Source organism: Hippocampus comes, unplaced genomic scaffold (assembly GCF_001891065.2).
Source record: "Hippocampus comes isolate QL1 unplaced genomic scaffold, H_comes_QL1_v1.1 scaffold23, whole genome shotgun sequence".
Lineage (NCBI taxonomy): Eukaryota > Metazoa > Chordata > Actinopteri > Syngnathiformes > Syngnathidae > Hippocampus > Hippocampus comes.
Genome location: NW_017806066.1, coordinates 22,005 through 40,531, shown reverse-complemented (window position 1 = coordinate 40,531; position 18,527 = coordinate 22,005). Strand labels below are relative to the sequence as shown.

Sequence of the window (18,527 nt, the reverse complement as noted above, 5' to 3'; positions counted from 1 at the left end):
GTCAGACAAGCGGATGACAAAAGTTTTTGCCTAACATGCAGGCAGAGTTTCTTAGATGCACTGAGGTGTCCAGTGGCTCATGTGTGGGTGTGTTTGTGTGTGGGTGTGCTTAGGTGTGTATACAGGGACCTAGTTCTGTCAAATATGTGTATATATTTTTTTATGAATCTGCGTTATGGAGCACCATTCTTTTGCTTTTGCTGGTCACCATAAAAGGCCACAAGCAAAAAGACCTGAACAGTTGCACATGCTGATCCATTTCATCCCAAACATGCTCAATGGCCGACATGACCGGTGACTCTGCTGCCCTAACGAGATCTCGGATGCTTTCAACATCCTGGAATTGTGTACAGACCCTTCTAAGCATTTTTATGCTGTGACATGAGATGATGAGTGTGGATGAATGGCGCAAAATGGGCCTCAGAATCTCGTCATGGCATCTCTGTGCATGTGTGGAAGTTCTTTCATTTGATGAATTTGAATGACAGTTTCGATTTAGTCATAACATTTCAATTCCTGAGGTGGCCCGGTGTGCGTCTGGTGCAGGGTTTGATTCCAGCTGCGGCCTTCCCGTGTGGAGTTTGCATGTTCTCCTTGTACCCGCGTGGGTTTTCTGCGGGTATTCCGTTTTCCTCCCGCATTCCACAAACATGCGTGGCAGGCTCATGGAACACTCTGCAAATTGTCCTGAGGTGTGATTGTGAGGGCGAATGGTCGTTGGCCTCTGTGTGCCCTGCAGATGGCTGGCGACCGGTTCAGGGTGTCCCCCCACCTACTAAGGGCTGGGATAGGCTCCGGCATGCCCGCAACCCTCGTGAGGATGAGCAAATTGGAAAATGGATGAATGGATTACAATTCCCTGAGAGATGCTGCTGTTAAGTTGCCAAAGAAATGACATTGGGACACTGCTGTACATTATTGGAGCGGTCTTTGCAAGTGCTTTAATCTATTGGCGTCATTATTTAAAATCCGACAAGTGTTTGGGCTGAGTGAGATAGCGGCACATCCAGTTTTTCAAAATATAGTTCCTCCACTCATTAATTGCGTAGGTCCTCTGGTTACAGCTGTTCAATTGGGCAGAAGTAGAAATTAAAAAGTTGCCTGTCATGCCGGCGTCAACCATCAATCAGTCCACAATTTGTGCTGGGGAAGGTGATATTTACCGAGTGGTCATGGCTGACTCACACACATACAATGCGCACACAAAGAGGACAGAAGAAAAAAAAAGGAGCAGGATTCATTCCTCTCGGTGAGGTGAGGGAGGTGGGGAGGAGCGAGAGATGCTTTATAAAGGTGCGACCTGCTTCTGGTTCAACTTCCACGAAAAAGCACCTTTTTGCTCCTAATTTGCGTCCCTTTTGCGGCACCTGTGAGTTTTCCACCGGCGCCTTAAAGTGGTCATGGAGGCTGGAAAGTTTGCCACCGTGCTGTTGGTGGTGCTGACGCAGTCTCTTTGCCTACTGGGAAGTCCGCTCGGCAGCCGCGAGGAGGGCAGCGAGGTACTGTGGACGCTGGAAAACTGGCAGGTAACAACGCTTGCAGTCAGTCGCTCTTGGATTGCTCTTTCTTATTTCATTTGTTGCTACTTTGATGCACTGACTCCCCTTGTATTTCATTTAAAAAAAATGTTTATTTGAACAGGGACGTAGGATACAACATAGAGAACCAAAAAGCTAAAACAAATGTGGTAAAAATATTGGAATCGAACTCTTCACCGGCTCGAAATTGTCTCCTATTTGCCCATGAAAGTCCAAGAATTGAAACTGATGTTACACTTTTTTTTTCCCTTTCGGTCAAAAGAAATTTGGCTTGGGTTTTGAAGAATTCTGGATGCCTTTTGCATCCTTTAGACATGTACACAATGATACTGTGCTTCAGCGCCAGACAGCTCCACTGCCATCTTTATATCCACCTGTATTAGGTTCATTTCGAGTTCACTTGGCAAATCACATGTTCATTGATCTATTGTCCACTCTGTGTGTGTGTGTGTGTGTGTGTGTAGGAGCACCCACTAGAAAGGGGGCTAACCATCCGTCTGGCAGACCTGATCAAACGCTCTAAAGCGCAACAGTTCCACGGCCTGATGGGAAGGAGCTTAGGTAAAGAAGCACATTAAAAAAACAAAAAAAAACAAAACAAAGGCATAATCTAATCACGGTCATAATAAGCGCGCTTCCAGGGGATTACGCCGAGTGCCTTTGAGTCTGTTGTTTTATTGTAGCCATATGTTACACGCTGTACTTCTCATTTGCGTGCCTCCGATCTTCCAGAGCTATCCCATCCGACCAGTCTGGAGATGAAAAGTAATCTGTTTACTCAGCTTTATTTTTACGAGTCATCCTTCTCTTTTTTTTTAACTCTTGCTTTCTTTCTCGTCCCCAGGAAATAAAGGGGAGATGTTTGTCGGACTCATGGGGAGAAGAAATTTAGATGAAGGTAGAAATGTTGGAATTCTCAGTTAAGTTGATTTTTATTTGGTTGAATTGCAAACCTCGTGTGTGTTTTTTTTTTTTGTTTTGTTTTTGTTCCTTCGTCGCTGCTGCTTACTTGCTGATTTTTATTTGGTTGAATTGCAAACCTCGTGTGTGGTTTTTTTTGTTGTTAACTTCGTAGCTGCTGCTACTGATATTAAAGTCCTACAAGTATCCATCTATTCCCGTTGTGTTTTCCCAGATATGCAAGAGTGGAACTCCTATTCATATTAAAGATGCAAACGAGGAGATACGGCATCTGCGGAGACATCGCATTTTCTTTTGACTTCTGTCATGTATTCTTGCCATCGGTTTCAGTGAACCGACTGGATGATGACTAGCGGCCGGGACATTGTACCGAAAGCTTGTGGCATCCGTACGCATATTCCTCGGACATGTTTGCATTGTTTTTCATTCCATCTTAATTAAAGGTCATTTGTTAAAAATGTTGAATGTTCTGTGTTCTTCCTTCTAAAATGGTGTTCTTCCATCAAGACCATGGACAACTATCCAGAAATTAGGTTTCACCTTTTCCATCTTTTGCAGTTTGCTGATCCCGAAATGAACTAAATCCATTTTTCCCTCAAAATTCTACATGGCACCCTATGATGATGCAAGGGAGTGTTGTTGTTTTTTCTTGGAAATGTATTTTAAGAAAAACAACAACAAAGACATCATTTTATTTCCATGTGTACGTATTGCCATCCTTTGCAACAATGCTCCAACTGGAGCTCAGGCGCATCCGATTTTGACGGATCACCTCTGCTGTCATACTGCGGCTTGGTGGCCGAGAAATGAGGCGGTCGAGCAATCGTCTCTGCCGATGAAAAATGCGCCGGGCAACCCGCCTGGAGGTGGTCAAAAGGGACTTCTCACAAGAGACAACATTTTGGGGTCCGATGAGACAAAGACCGAACTCCCTGGTGTGAATACCAAACCGGGGCGCGATATCGTCGCGTGGTGGTGGTGGCAACATCATGCGGTGGGGATGATTTTGAGCGGCGGGATGCAGAAACATCCTGATCAAAACTTGCTTTTGAGCACTCTTGACCGCACACTGGAGCGACGGTTCATTTTTACAGCGAGACAGCAACCTTAAAACAGTCAGCCAAGGCATGGAAGGGGTGGCTTCTTATATTTGAATGCTTCACCCCCCAATGTATTTGCAAACATTAAAAAAAAAAAAACATGCTTCACGTAGTCATCACGGTGTGTATAGAATGTTGAGGAGAAAAAAAAAGTTGACCAGTGGGATGCAACCTCTAATTCAAGTGGCAAAAAAAAAAGAAATGCATAACTGGCAATGTAACTTGCATTCATTTCTAAAGTGCACAAATATAGCCACTTTCAAAAATAGAATTCCTGAATTCAAAATTCTGCCAGTCCTTCGCTTGTGTGCGCAGTGTTGCCATGGTCTTCTGTAAATGGAAAACATCAGCCCACAGAAACCTCATGAGGAGTTTATTGAAGAGGAAGCAGAAAGGCGGAAGCTAACGCCGAAGTCCACGAGCTACATGTTCGATGCTAAGCTAGCTTTCACTGCCGCCGCGTGGCATGTCACGATGAAAACGGAGCGCGCTGCTTTGAAATTGGGGATGTCGTCGCTGGTGCCGGATGAAAAAGCACACTCGACATCTGTCAATGCCCAAAGCAAAAAAAAAAAAAAAAAAAAAAAAAGGGTTTCTGAAGCCGCTGGTCCGGAGCTGCAAAACCAAACATGGCCATTGTTTGTCATTTGAGAGGCACAGAAACCAACAGGTAAAATCAATTTAGACTACAAAAGCATTTCAACCTTGGCAACGCTTGTTAAGAGAGGCACGATGTTTGGAGAACTCGCGCGCCGCCTGACCCTGTGTTAAGTGACAACATAAATAAGAATCGTTTTTACATGTTCGGTGGGGTAAAAAAAAAACATTTGAGGACGCAATACGGAATGTCAAGACAATGGAAGGTACCACTAAACGTTCAGATAATTTAGCGATAGCACCGGGAGCAACTCAGAGAATAATGCACAAACGTGGTTTTTTTTTTTTTGTTCCATGAGAACAACGTTTTGCTCATTACCCTCGGGCCGAATCCCGAAACCATTTATTTCTAAGGAGCGTTTGAAAACGAGTCTGATGCTAAACTAAGGCAGGCCAAACTAGGACAATTTGCTAACTGCTAGGTTGAGGTTTTGTTCATTAACCTCTTCAAAACTCTTTCCAAATTGTCCCAACATCTACTGCATGTCCATCCAGAATCAGTCAGTCCAATCAAGACAAAAAAAAACACCAAATGCTTCCTTGAAAAAGCTTTGAAAAGAACAATTGTTGTTGCGCTTGCATCTTCTTTGCGTCGACAGCAACAGGAAAGTGTTAGGCTGCGAATTTGTGTAAGAGCGATATGATTGACGTCTAATCGCAAATCTTCAGATTGGACTCAGGCCTCTTTGGAATGCGGATAAAAATCCAACATGTATCGGATATCTACCGGTGCAGCGTGAACATGCAGCTCAATTACTGAATACCCTGTTCATGGGAGCGTTTTACTCAAAGTCATGTTAGTTGAAAAAAAAAAAGGCTTTCTTTTGGAATACGGCACTTGGACTCGCAGTGTCAATCCAGTTTTACAGGAAAATGGTAAGAAATGTGAATGACTTTTCCCAATGCAGTAGTGTTCATGAAATTCCCAATCTAAACATATTTTGACGCCGATATTTCAAATTCACATGGGAGAATCCCGCCACTGTTATTCTACACTCGACACATTCTTAAAACTTAAATAACACAACGTCCTTCAACAAATCGAATCAAAAAGATGAACAAGATATTTCACACAGGAACAAACAGGACCAAAATGTGGAATATTTCAACATTTTTACAGTGGTGAAACCTAAGAGGTAGAAAATGATGAAATATTGAGAACTTTGCCAGGAAACCGCGAAAAGCTCGCACACGCGCCCCATTGAGGACACTGAGACAAAGCAAGGCAGGTCCCTTCGGAAATCAAAGACGTACTCGAGTCCAAATAAGGCCGATGGCAGCGAGAGCTTCCAGGTGTCGTAGGTTTGAAATCCTGGCATGCACTCATTTGATACGTAACTCCAAAAAGTATTTATTTGAATAGCTCCTGTGTGTGTGTGTGTGTGTGTGTGTGTGTGTGTATTTATTTTATTTTATTTTTTTACATCAATCTGGCCGTTTTGAACGCTCGTCTTTTCAAACATGACTCGTAAAATGCAGAATTTTCTCTCAATTATTTTCAAGTATTTTCCAGTCAAAGCTCAGTCCGGCTGATTTCAGGTTACGGTGACTCTGATTGAGAACGTTCTCAATTTGAACCTGCACTGCGGCGTCTTGACAAAAGAGTTCTTGAAGCCCTCTTTTCCAAAACGAAAGCAAACACCATCCCGCCGTCCCCACCCTCCAAAAGAGTAAAAAGATAAATCTCCCCCATGCCATTCATTGTGTACAGACTTTTCTCTAAAATAGATTTACAACGTTTTGGAAAAGAGCTCATCAATAGTAGCGCACATTGTATGCCGGAGAAATCGGGGAATGCAAGGAAGAGGTTGAGGCATAAGCAGTGATTGGTCACACGCCCGCCCGACATGACCGCATGCTACATTTTCTCCGCCGTTCTTATTCAGGCTGACAATCATTCAAGGGAGGACACCCGAGAGCTTCATCTGGGACCATGATGAACGGAAGCCAAAGAGGCAACCAACGGAAGCTTTGTTGGAAGTGGAGTGATGAGTGCGAGAACCAAAACAATGACGTGATTTGGGAAACAGACGCCGGAAGCGTTTCTAAACGGCGACGCGAGTGCGACGATGTTGCGTGTGTGCTTGCCGGAGTCGCTGGAGAGGATGTGACCGTTTTTTTGAGTGGGGGTGTGTAAAGATGCTCCTCTACGTCCCTTTCGGCGGCGTCCACTTCAAGGCCGTGGGGTCGATGGTCTTGCCGTGACCGCGTTTGCGCTCCTTGGCTTTCCAGTCATCGATAAGGTCCTACAACAAAGGGACGTCCGGTTACGCTTGCTCTCGAGGCGTCATCATTTTATTGCTTCATTGCAAACTCATCCAAGTTTGGACACTGGATAAAGACGCAAGGCAAATGACATCACGGTTGCTCAGGGGGCTCGGGTAACAGGACCAAACTCCGAAAAATGTCAGCCGTGTCATATTCAAGCAACCAGAGGGATCATTCTTACCTGTCGTTTTAAAACCAAGTGTTTCCCCTTCCAGTATTTGAGCATCTGGAGGGACTGCAGCGTGCTGACAATGTCCACTGGGTTCACCGCCGTCTCCTGGCTGATCTCTAACAGTCCAAAGAGGAAAGATTCAAGGTCAGCGGAAAGATTCAAGGTCAGCGTGTGATTTTAAAACGCAATCAAGGAAGTGGCCTTTCGGGTTGTGGGGAGTGCTTGTGCAAACTTGACAAAAGGGATTATTTATTTAAAAAAAAAAGATGAGTTGTGTTCATTTTCAATCCATAGTCATTGTTTTCGTTTTTGCATGTCTGCACTGTGAGGCCCGTGTGCGTCCACCCCGCCGCCGCCCGTCATGATTGTGATGTCTTTAGAAATGAGCCGTAACGCAAAAAAGCGGAAGAAACAATGAACACCGACGAATGATCGCGCTGCCACTGACATGCTCCAGAAGCCGTTTGGAAGAAAAGACACCACTGTGAGGAAAAATTGCTGCACTTGGCACCAGTCAAGCGAGCTACCGATGTTGCGTTCGGACAGCGCCGCGACAAGTGTGAGGTCCAAATTTGCCGCTCCGAGTCACCGAGTGTCATTTCTGAGAAATGCTGTGCCCCGCGTTATTTCAGATGACGGCCGAGAACTTGGCGCTTGCTTCTTCGCGTGAAATTGGTTTGCGGCGGAAAATGACGGCTCCAGAAGGCGTAACCTTTTCTAGGGCGAAAAGTCGGAAGGCACAGAGCGTGCCGTGCATTTGACTCAAGCAGCTTTCATAAAGAGTCGTGACGAAGGAAAGACCAAGGAAATCCCTCCTCCAGCCAACACCGCAGCGTGCCGGGTCGGTAGAAACGTTGATGCCTTCAGCAAGATTGAACTGGCAGTCCGTCTTATGCTTTGTATTTTTTTTTTTTTTCTTGCTTGCTTGGCTTGGCGACGGCGAGTTACCGAGCCGCCCTCTTTGTCACTCGCTCTCCACCCCGCCGTCCGTGCGAGGCGCGCGCGGCTAGAACTTCGCAATCAATTTTAGAAAATGCTATTTTTGATATTCCGGCTCTCAAAACATGTTTATTTTTTTCCCCCCAAAAGCGATTATTTCAGTCACAATTGCCGGTTGATTTTGACGAGATGCGTCTATACTTGGACCCGCTTCTGACCTTTAATGGAGATCTCTTTCCCTTGGAAATTATTGAGGTAGCGCAGCAGCACCTCCTTCCAGTAACTGCGATAGCTGATGAGGCCCAGGTCGGATAGCGGTCGCTCCGGCGAGCCCACTTTCTCTTCCACCTTTGACAACAAGTAACCTTGAAGGACAAGGAGGAAGAGAGTGTAACATGCTACAATGGGAGTGTTGTCGTCACGCACGCAAAGCAAGAGGTTGGTTCCAACTTACTGAAGTCGATGAGCATCTTGCCATAGCCCTGCCTCATGTACTGTGGCATGGTGAGGATACAGGACACATTGTAATTTAGGAAAGAGTTTTTTTCCTACACAAACACAGACAGACACTTCAATATGGCAACAATACGCAAGAGCGGGATGAGCATGAGAAGTGCGCCGGATTTGCGCGGTAACGCGGGCTCCGCCCACTTTTGTGGCCCCGGACTCCTCTTGCCTGGGCTTAGTTTCGTTGTAAAATTTACACAAAGGAGTCAACGATGGGTAACTGTAGCGAAGTCCCGGAGCAAAGAAAACGCACTCCCCCGGAGCCCCGAGCCAAAACGTCGAAAGGAAAAGGGACTTGACCTTGGAGAAATAGCCGACCAGATGGCAGCCTGTGTTGTCCAGCTCCGTCATCACGTAGAAGAGGAACGGCTCCACGTCGTAATACAAAGTCTTGTGGTCCAGAAAGAGTTTGGCCAGCAGGCACAGGTTCTGACAGAAAATCTGCCGAAAAAATTGTGCCGTTATCAAATCCATGTGGAGAACTCAAGATTCCGACTCATGTTGGATGACGCAATTGAAGAATGTTTGGAATACAATCGAACGCATTTGGACACATTCATAACATATTATATGAGACAATATCACGACTATTTATCATTGTCGTCATTATTTTGATCATCAGAACACGTTTTTTTTTTTTTTTTTTGTAAACCTCAACATTTAAAAATTCTTGTTTCCAATAGCTGTGTTTTAGATTCCAGGCTTATTCAATGACCTTAATAGTAGTTTGTGCGTACAAAGTAGTCGCCCCCCCCCACCCCCCCACCCCAAAATGTCACACGTCTCGGGCTCCATATAAGTGAACCATTACATTTGCCGCCTTCTTCGCCGGTACTTTGTATGTCTCAACTGTGATATGCTGATTTGACATTTCTCTTTTTTCTCAGGTTTGACATAGGCTGCTCCAAACAAACTAACAAACAAAAATGAGGGTAGTGTTCCAGATTTCATTCTTGGACGTGTTTGAGGGGCTGTGTTGGGCTTTCCTACCTTGTTCTTCTTGCCATCGACCTCAAAAACTGAAATGTTGCCTTTTCGGTAGATTTCATCACCCGGAGGATGCTTCCAAACACATTTGGCCTGACGTGAAAAGGAGAGACAATCACGGTCTAGTCTGTCTTCTATCACCCTTCAAACAAATTTCTAACCAAGGTCTGCAAAATCGAAAAATGAAACAATAGCTTGACTTGAGGGTTGAGATGATCAGAAGGCAAGCACCCATTCGGATGCGAAGACTGATCGGGGGATTCCAGTGACGTCAAGCTGGCCTCGACAAGGGACAGCTGATCTGTCCGTCTCAGATCAGATATGTGCAGATTCTGGGCCATGGGGTGTCCAAACGTTGGTTGGAGGGCCGCAAAGGGCCACTCCTTCAACTTTTTGAAACGCGCTGAAGTCAGTCAAGAAAGCAATTCTCGATCGTTTGCATTGGCCAGTCCTTTTCATCAGTGCCAAGGCAAACGCTCGAGGATTTTTCCAAGCTTTTGGGGTGGCCGACAGCCCTCTCTCTCTCACAGAGTATATCCAGCTCTGCACTAAACGGCAGCTGAATCTCAGCTCCTCGTTCACCACCCCAAGAAGTGTAGTGAAGGGACCCCGTTTTCAAACACTTTGTTGAGGATGTGATGCCTTCATCGATCAGCACAAAGTGGAGGAAATTATTTTTGCCCCTAAAATGGAATGCTCTTTATTGACGACGGACAGCGCAGTACAACCGGCTGAGGGTGTCCCCCGCCGACTGCCCGAAGACAGCCGGGATAGACTCCGGCACGCCCGCGACCCTCGTGAGGATCAGCGGATTAGAAAATGGATGGATGGGTGGATGGTTTCTTTGTATCTTTGAATAGAGGGAAAGTTCTATTGCAGTACACCCTCCCGTCCTTTTTAGTATTTTTATTTGGGGGCCGGGGGGGGGTGGGGGGGAATGGATGGCTGGATGGAGATAAAAGGAGTCGTACCATGTGCCTGCGCAAGATGGTCTGGCTCTTCATATACTTGAGGCAGAATTCGCACATGTACAGCCTCCCGAGGCGAGCGTATTCCTCCGGGTAGGGCGAGTGGTACCACGTGTCCAATTCGTAGCGTCCGAACACAATGATTTTAATCATGTTGCTCCCCTCCGACACCTGGCCGGCCAGACGAAGCTTCTCCTGTAATGACCAGGGTAAGAGGATGATGAGGATGAAGATGGGTCGTGAAAGGAAATGACAAGAGGAGAGAACGGGGAAATAGGTTGCCGTGACAGAAGAGGAATAAGAAAAGGGAGAATGGAAAAGAACTCTCTGTTAGTCAGCGGAGATGAGAAGTGCGGGCATAAAGAACGCCCGGCGACACAATGAAGAAGGATGCAGATGTGTACGGCTTCCAAATAGAGACTTGAAAACGCCGTCCGCTGGAATTGTCTCGTCTCGTGACGCAAGTTGAGAGTGACGGGGAATTTCCGAGGAATGCTGTAGCGGTGAAAATCGAAACACTTGCTCAAGTGTTGCAAAATGAGGTTGTTTCCTTCCTTGTTAATCATTGTTGGTAATTGGCGCCGTTGACAAATCGGGCTTCTTTCATCTTGGCAGCCGGCTAAAGTCAAGCCTCTCCTTTCTCTGGTGAGCACTTTGAAACATGAATTTGTGCCTTCGTCACATCCCGGCTGGATGACTGCAATGCACTTGACTTTGGAGTTAGCCAATCCTCCATCAAGCGTCTCCAGTTGCTCCAGAATGCTGCTGCTCGCCTCTTTACCGGTACTCGTAAGAGGGAGCACATCACTCCTACTCCGGCATCCCTTCACTGGGTCCCTTTTTAGAGTTCTTTTATTATTTCTTTTCAAATCTTGAAACGGCCTCGCCCCACCGTCCCTCTCTTAGCTCCTGCCCGGAACATCGGAACTACTCCGTGTACACCAAGTGTCCTCTTGCCGCTGTAAATCATCATTCGTCATAAGAAAATGCCAGAAAAAAATGAATGAAAGGAAGCAAACAAGATCCAATCCTTATATTCGTTTTTAAGAACCGAGTGTACGTGTGGGGAACCGAGAGGTTTTATGTGCTAGATTTGATTACGCAACATGAATGAACCGCTAATTAAGGCTATTACTGTGATGACACAACACTAGGAGGTGTCCACGGAGGCCCCGATCGACACATTCATATTTAATGTCAGTTTGCCTTTGGAAATCGGGAGCCATTTAAGGGTCAAAACAACATCGTGTGACTTCTGAATGGTTCTCAATGGAATAAGACGCAGGGAGAAACGACAAGATGCAGAAAAAAAACGAAAGGGATTATTGCATCTAGCAAATATATTTCCGACCCCTCCTGAGGCCGCAGAGGAGGGCGAAGTGAGAAGAAGAGGAAGAAGGCAGGAAAGGGCAGATGAGAGGGAGGGCGGAGGGGAGTCCAAAAAAAAAAACACGCGCACACACAAAGAGAGGAGAGAAAAGAGGAGGGTGATGATGAGTTCTCTCTCTTACAAGGTCCTCCGAGGCACGTGCCTGCGCTTTCCTGAACAGGTCCAGGTCATAGTCGCTGGTGATGTTCTCCAGCAGGGGCTCCCGACTCATCCCGTGGCTCTGACGGTGATCCTGAGCAGTTGAGGCGAGCGTTAGGATGCTCCCAAACACGCGCGCTTGTTCAAATTTCTCATCCACAAACCATGTACTTGTCCTTCTCCTCCTTATTGAGCCCAGCGTTCCTCTTCTTTCTCAGATCCGTCACCTTCTCCTTGTAGCGCAGCTGACGTTCTGTTGGGGTCTGACACATCACCCACGGTTAGGAGCAGCTCACGGCAGGTCTCAACATGTCCTGGATGCTCAGATCGAAGGCCCAAACGATAATGTTTTTTTTTTTTTAGGCTGATAGCGATGCCGTTTTTTTGGGCAGAAAAAAAATTGATCACCGTTTAATTGGCTGCTGAATTTAAAAAAAAGTAGCAGAGAGGAGTTATATGCTCAGTCAAGAGGCGAGCAGCAGCATTCTGGTCCAACTGGAGACGCTTGATGGAGGTTACCCCTAAGTAGAGTGCAAGACGGTAATCCAGCCGGGACGTGACGAAGGCGGGGTCGTTTGAGGAGACAACATGAAGGATAAGCCTACATGTTTTTTTTTTCATTTATTGTGCAGAAAAAAAAAAGCTTTACCTCTGTTGATTAGCATTAGCAATCCAATGGGAATTGACTGCTGAAGGCACCCAGGAGAAACAAAACAATCATGACGTTCTTTCTTACTGCTGCTCTCACCAGACAAGATTCGCTTGTTGTCTCGACGACGCCACAAAAACAAAAGTCTACTTTCTTAACTATCTGATGAGGCGACGAGCACAGTTCATTAGTTTATCACCGCGAGGTGCAATGTCCCTGACAGAACAATAAATGGTCCGCTCTTGCCTCAGGAAGGAAAAATGTTATGAGGCTTCCGCTGGTGGAGTGTGAGCAGCTGCTTCCGAGTAGAATGTCCAGTGAAATACGCAATAGCTTCCCGCGCCGTGTGATCTCCACAGCCTTTATTAAATTTGACTTTCGGACTGGATGATTATTTAATGCTTGCTCATATCGCATCTCATTTGAGCATTAAAAAAAAAAAAAAAAAAAGAATGTGACCGAAGAATTGGGAGATGACTTTTCAGCCGGCCCCTTACCTGGTTTCTCGCAGAATGTCTATTCTCATCCTGACGGTGAGACAGCGTCCTTTCGTCGGCCTGTTTCTCGCGAGTTGACACCTTGCCCTGACAAAACATCAACACGGTGCGATGACAACAAGTGACAGTCAGCCCCGCAGCACCAAACCTTGCTCTCTCCCCCTTATGCGTTCCAGGAGGCTTTGAAGCCTGACACTTTGAATGTGACCCCCTGTTGGCTCCTCTCCGTTTTTCTTCCACTGGTGACATGTTCGCCAGTGGCTGGTTGCTTTGACCGATCACAGGTGCATGGTTGTTGTTAACTTTTGTCTCAATGAATTGTTTGCGATGACATCACCAGTGCGTTCTAAATGTCCTACTTTCATGATCTATATATTTTCCATCAATTTCACCCGAAAGCCAAATATCCCTACCTTTATGTGAGTCGTGTAATTTGACAAGACACTCTGTCTGATGGAGGAAAAACAAAACGTACTTTTTGATATCGCCAGTTGTCAGAAAAACGTCACAAAATTGCCTTTGCACCGGCAGAGCTTCACTCGCGTGGTAAGATAGTTGCGTGCGTGCAAATACCTTGCATTCATCGGATGACAGGTTGTGATATAGAGGACACCCTGATATGGAGAAATGTCTCTCGTGTCTCCCTGTCAGGTGACCTAGACCGGGTGAGAGAAGGTGGTCAAAAGCCCTTGTCGTCGCGACGCAGGAGCACAGCCTGTGGACGTGATCGCATTCAAATAATCAATGTGTTACCCAGTGAATTGCATCCAGGCGTGGGACACTTCATGTTGAAGTTGTAGCTCTCGTGAAACCGCCGCCGTTTGGGCCTGTGAGAGAGGTCGTGAGCGGCGGCCTCTTTGAGCGACAGCTCCTTTGCCAATCTCTCATCCTCCTCTTGAGAAACGACGACATCATTTCCGCGAGAGACCAGGTCATTCCCAGGGCTGGGCGTCTCAATGTCCGACTCCGAAGATGGGGCATTGCCGGTCGGCGTGCGGGGAGGGGTCTCGTCGTGGTCCGCTGCCTGCTTCAAGCCTACGGAGACGACGGAGGCAAATCGAAATGGTTACTGCGTGTCGCCAGGGAGAGGAACCTCGCCCTGCCTTGAATTGCGAAAATCTGTAAATAATTGACCGCCACCGAAAAGGGTTCCGAATTGTCTCTGGGACACCCAAGGAGAGCATCAAAGCACTAGTTTTGTCTACATGGAACACCTCAGTTCACCTCAACACAGCTCCTTGGCACCAAGATGTCACAAGGCGCCAAAGTAATATTTGTATATCTTGAAGTACAAACACAACAAATGGTGATTTCGCAACGGTATGTTCTAAACCTGGACTCCACGTTATCAGAATAGCATTCTAAAAAGTTGCCCTTGCCCATGTTTTTCCTCAACCTAAATTGTAATTAAAGAAAAAAAAATCTTTGCATAGATCTTGGAGAGAAGACTGCAATTGGACGACGCAGTGTCCAGTGCAGGAGGCGACACGGTAAGCTAAAGTTAGCCTCCCATGTTTTTACATTAGCACACGACTTCAGTAAAGGTTTTCGAGGTCTCATTATTTTGTTCTTTCTCTAATTCCAAGGTCGAGAAGCCCCAGTCAACGAAGCTAATAATTCACTGGCACCCCGCATAAGGATGCACTTCACACCGCTGAGACCAAGCAGAGGAATCCTACAGTCAAGACTGATGTGAGTGCGCATGTGGTGCAGAGCTCTGAGACCTTGGCCAGCAAATGAAAGAACACACTGTGGTCCTTGTTCTCGCCGACCTCTCCAGTCACATTGGACTCACCCATTAAAAAAGCTTTTTTTTTTTTTTGGGGCGGGGGGTTTTGGCACTAGAAACCTGCAGTGCTAAAAGACACAGTATATCAAACTCATTTTACTGAGAAGAAGCCAGGGGTGACACTTTCCATTACTATTCCAAACAGGTTTCTTAAAAAGTTGTATATACACATCCAATGGCGGGGTTAATCTTTCATTTTATATTTAATACAGAGCACGGATTCCATTGGAGGCGATTAATGGTGTCCAATCAGACTTGTCTCAAAACCAACACAGTGCTGTCTTTCAGTCATTTCCTCTCCAATGAGGAGAAGGACTGGACTGGCCCGCCAATAGCGAAAATCATGCATATAATTGCATTGAAATGCATGTGGGGATTGGCGGGATTTTTTTAAACCACAAATTTCTTCAAAAACCCATTGCATTTCCCATGAACCCCCCCCGCACCCTCAAGTAAAGTAAAAAATAAAATTTAAATAAAATCCTTTGAATAACTCAGCGAGGGCACTCGCGTCTGATGAACGCACAACTCGGCACAAAATGTGACCTATTCACTTGATCGACTGCTGCATTTTATGACAGTTGTGAGGTATTGTTCTTAATCATACGTACCAGTTTCTACTGTGCAATTTAAAACGTTGCCCGGGCCATAAAACACATATGCGTGCACTCTGTCTCAAAATATTTTTACAGTGACAGTTTCAGTGATTTTGCATGACTACAACAAATGGATTTGAAATTAATTTCGAAAATGTATGACTGTGCAGATTTCATAGAGATTTCACAAAAATACGTCATTTCCTCTGGAAGAAACACAGTCACGTATGTAGAATGTCAAATTCCAGCAAGTGAAAAGAATTTTAGATACATTTTTAGTTGAGTCATTCATCACAGGACAAAATAGAGAGACAAAATATTCACGATGACATATTCATCTTTTTTTTTTTCTATGTCAGGAACATGCTGTGATCACAGACTGAACTCACAGCATGCTACAATTACTGCATGATACTCGTCCTCGCCATTCAGCCATGGTTCCTCATTTTCAACTTCTATTACCAGCAGCCCTTAGTCTTTCCTTTAGCATGATGCTCCTTTCTCTTTTTCAAACGGTTTTTGTTTGAAAAATAACGACTCATAACTATCCCTCATCCCCTTTTCCCCCTTGGTCGATTCGACCTTCATGTTGCCATTAACGCGGTGAACTTGACGAGCGTTTGCCGTGTGTCTTCGACAAGTGGATCATTTCCAAAGCGTCCTGTGTATGTGAGAAATGAACGGCAGACGGTTTTATGTTGACGCTCACCATGATGAACCTCGCTATCTGAGCCGGATAACCTGCCCTGCCGCAGTGGGTATTTTTTTGCTGTGGCGTTTGTCGCCCCCTGTTGGCTCCGCGTGCTCCTGCGTCTGGAGGAACACGCGGAGGCTGCCGTCTCCACTGGCGCGGGAGAACCGCTTCGTGCGGCGCCGGAGTTTTCTGGAAGAGGGATGAGAACAAATGTTCACGTAAATCGTCATCATGTTTTAAATACATCAAACCGTCTTTTCAAAAATGATCATGCTCAGGAAATTCTACAATACTACAAAGTACGATCGCAATAATCGCATATCCCTCCAGCTTACTGATGTAGCTTTACTTTGACTTTTGTATGAGTGTTCAGACAAAACATGGAAGTGATCTATATTTCATTTCGTCAAAACGAAGCAAACAAAATTGGAGAAGTAGTGGTTGTTTGGTAGGCGTGGCTTGTGCAGTACATTTATTGATATTTATTTATTTATCTATTTATTTCATTGGGACAGTGCACATTAATCAACACAAGTGCATGCATGCAAGATTGAACTTGTCAAGGACTGACAAACATCAAAATGCTCTCGATAATAAATGCATTGGTTACAATTCCCAGCCACATAAGTAGAGGTAAAAGATTACTTTGGCGTAAAAATACTGTTGTATGCATAGAACAGCACTACTTGGGCTCCTCAGTTTAGAACGCAGTTCCCCTTCCTGCGGCTGGCAAGGTCTATCAATAACCGACCTACTAACGCTGTGCTAATGTCATAATTACAGGAAATACAGGATTGGCACGAAAACCTTCTCGGCCCTAAATTTAAGAGATCAACTTTATCGGCCAATCTATGTTCAATTTTAAATTATTAAAATGCATGGACATTTTATTTGCAATTGAAAGACTTAAATCTTACGACTGAACCCCAAAGCAATTTTGTGACTACATAGTAAAAAAAAAAAAAAAAAAATCTTGCAAACATATTGCACCTCTTGTGCTTCGGCTGAGACGGAGGGACGTGCGAGTCGGGCGCGCGCTATTACGTCGTTGCGCGCTCCCGACCGCTTCGGCGAGCTCGAGGTCGGCGGAGAAATCCGAGTCCTCTGTCCCGTCCGAGCTGCTGCCTGTGGTCCTCTGCGCGAAAAACACAACTGTAATGAGTGTCCTGGCTGAAAGTGGAAAAAAACGACAGACTTCGGCGTGTTTTTTTAAAAATTATACTTTTTATAGATATATCTTTACCATCGGATAATCCAACAAAGATCCCATCCTCGGGGAGGAGCATCATATCCTCCACATCTCCACGCGATAAAGTTGTCAATAATCACATTTACCTAATCACCAAAGACGGATATTGAACAGCTCAAATCAGATGATAGGAGTGATCCTAATAACATGTGCCACTTTGTTAAAACAAGCATCATTTATCGAAAATGCAAGCTGCCGAAACTGACAATTCTGGGCGACGCTGTAATGGAGGATGAAGTGTCACTCAAAACCAAGCACAAGGTGGGGGTTGGGGTAGCGGGACCGATGTGTTGAGATCACGTTCCCTAGATTCCATCCGCTCTAAAAAACAATAAGCGAAATGTGAATTTTTACTCTAATAATAACGATGTTACATGCGGTACAATAATGCCATTATATTAGTCCATTCCACCACTGCTAACTTCAACTATTCGTAGAAGCAATTAAATGAATACCTCTTCGACAGTGTCAATCCAAACTGAGCATTATTACACAATATTACCTCGTGTACAACAAGAAATGTGTAACAGAATCTTGGTACGACTCTTGTTAGATTGAGTGGTTGTACCTAATAATGTGACCGGTTAATTCTATGTTGTTGAGATATTTATTGATTCAAAGAATGATTAAAATGATTACTAAACAATCATATGTTCTTTGACCAATTACCCAGGAAACGTCACTCAACACGAAAGCGCTTCTGACGCACACTTTTTTGACACTTCATAACAAGGAAGCCCAGCACATTTGCATATGACCAATGAGAAGAGAGAAGAGGCGGTGCTCTCTAAAGCCGAACCAATGAGCACAACGCGATTCGGGATTCTGACCAATCACTGCGTTGTTTTGGTACGGTCGGGTCGCACCATCCTCAACAGAAAAAACAGTCTGTTCCTTCCGACCAAACGTGAAGTTGTCGTATTAGCGGCAGCAGAGGTCAGCATCAACGCACTCGCGTAAATAACAGGTCGAAAGGCGAACGGCCTTTTTACGAGAAACACAGCAACAAATTTAACTAACCGGGAAATAAAAATTTGCGAAAGCGATGAGCAAATTAGAGCAGCTCCTATGAATTAACCAATAACGAGATCTCAAAGTGTACTCAAAGCACATTAACAGCTACTAAATGTGTGTTGTTTAATTTCACTGGTCACTGCACACAGCTTCAGTTTGCATCCTAAATGGGATAACGTAATCGATGACGTTATGGGAGCCAGCTTGCAATCTGTTCTAAAGGCTTTTCTTTGCAGCAAAGAAATGCCTTACCTTTCTCCGGGGCATTTTCCCAGAATGGCGTGTCGTTTTTTTATTAATCAGTGCACCGATAGCATTTTATGTCAAATCCCATCAATATTGGAAAGCAACCAAGCTCCCGTTTGCACTACGAGCCAAGTCAGCTGAAAACCGCGTATCATTCACTATTTCTGCTTTTCCTCTCAGGGCGCATGCGCGGTACGTTGACAAAACC

At 45.3% G+C, this 18,527-nt stretch overlaps 1 protein-coding gene and 1 long non-coding RNA gene across 8 annotated transcripts; one reads left to right on the top strand and one right to left on the bottom strand.

Annotated features, from left to right (window-relative positions):
- The first annotated feature begins 3,717 nt into the window (after positions 1-3,717).
- On the top strand, positions 3,718-14,977 carry LOC109530034 (uncharacterized). Of its 2 annotated transcripts, none has more exons than XR_002170940.1 (4): positions 3,718-4,229; positions 6,700-6,800; positions 14,165-14,221; positions 14,318-14,977. It is a non-coding gene; the product is annotated as an uncharacterized LOC109530034 (long non-coding RNA). The 2 variants fall into 2 exon arrangements; XR_002170941.1 differs by having other exon boundaries at positions 6,700-6,819.
- Positions 5,005-18,492, bottom strand: LOC109530028 (histone acetyltransferase KAT7-like). 6 transcript variants are annotated; one of them, XM_019893525.1, is made up of 17 exons: positions 18,326-18,492; positions 17,266-17,380; positions 17,054-17,145; positions 16,801-16,945; positions 15,826-15,999; positions 13,485-13,766; positions 13,305-13,387; positions 12,732-12,818; positions 11,750-11,848; positions 11,569-11,679; positions 10,061-10,252; positions 9,093-9,182; positions 8,403-8,543; positions 8,050-8,143; positions 7,814-7,960; positions 6,666-6,772; positions 5,005-6,462 (listed from the first exon to the last, which is right to left on the bottom strand). In XM_019893525.1, the coding sequence occupies exons 3-17, from the start codon at positions 17,078-17,080 to the stop codon at positions 6,364-6,366; spliced, it is 1,878 nt and encodes a 625-aa protein (XP_019749084.1). In that variant the 5' UTR covers positions 17,081-17,145; positions 17,266-17,380; positions 18,326-18,492; the 3' UTR covers positions 5,005-6,363. The 6 variants fall into 6 exon arrangements, with proteins under 6 accessions (XP_019749084.1, XP_019749089.1, XP_019749088.1 ...); XM_019893530.1 differs by having other exon boundaries at positions 8,050-8,089; XM_019893529.1 differs by having other exon boundaries at positions 11,590-11,679.
- Between the last annotated feature and the right edge of the window lie 35 nt (positions 18,493-18,527).

Excerpts from the sequence above, each read along its gene's own strand:
- LOC109530028 (XM_019893525.1), bottom strand. The coding sequence starts at position 17,080 with ATGGGATCTTTGTTGGATTATCCGATG. Across the intron at positions 9,183-10,060 it reads CCATCTTGCGCAGGCACATG|GCCAAATGTGTTTGGAAGCA; the intron begins GTACGACTCCTT and ends TTTTCACGTCAG. Across the intron at positions 8,544-9,092 it reads TCGATGGCAAGAAGAACAAG|ATTTTCTGTCAGAACCTGTG; the intron begins GTAGGAAAGCCC and ends TTTTTTCGGCAG.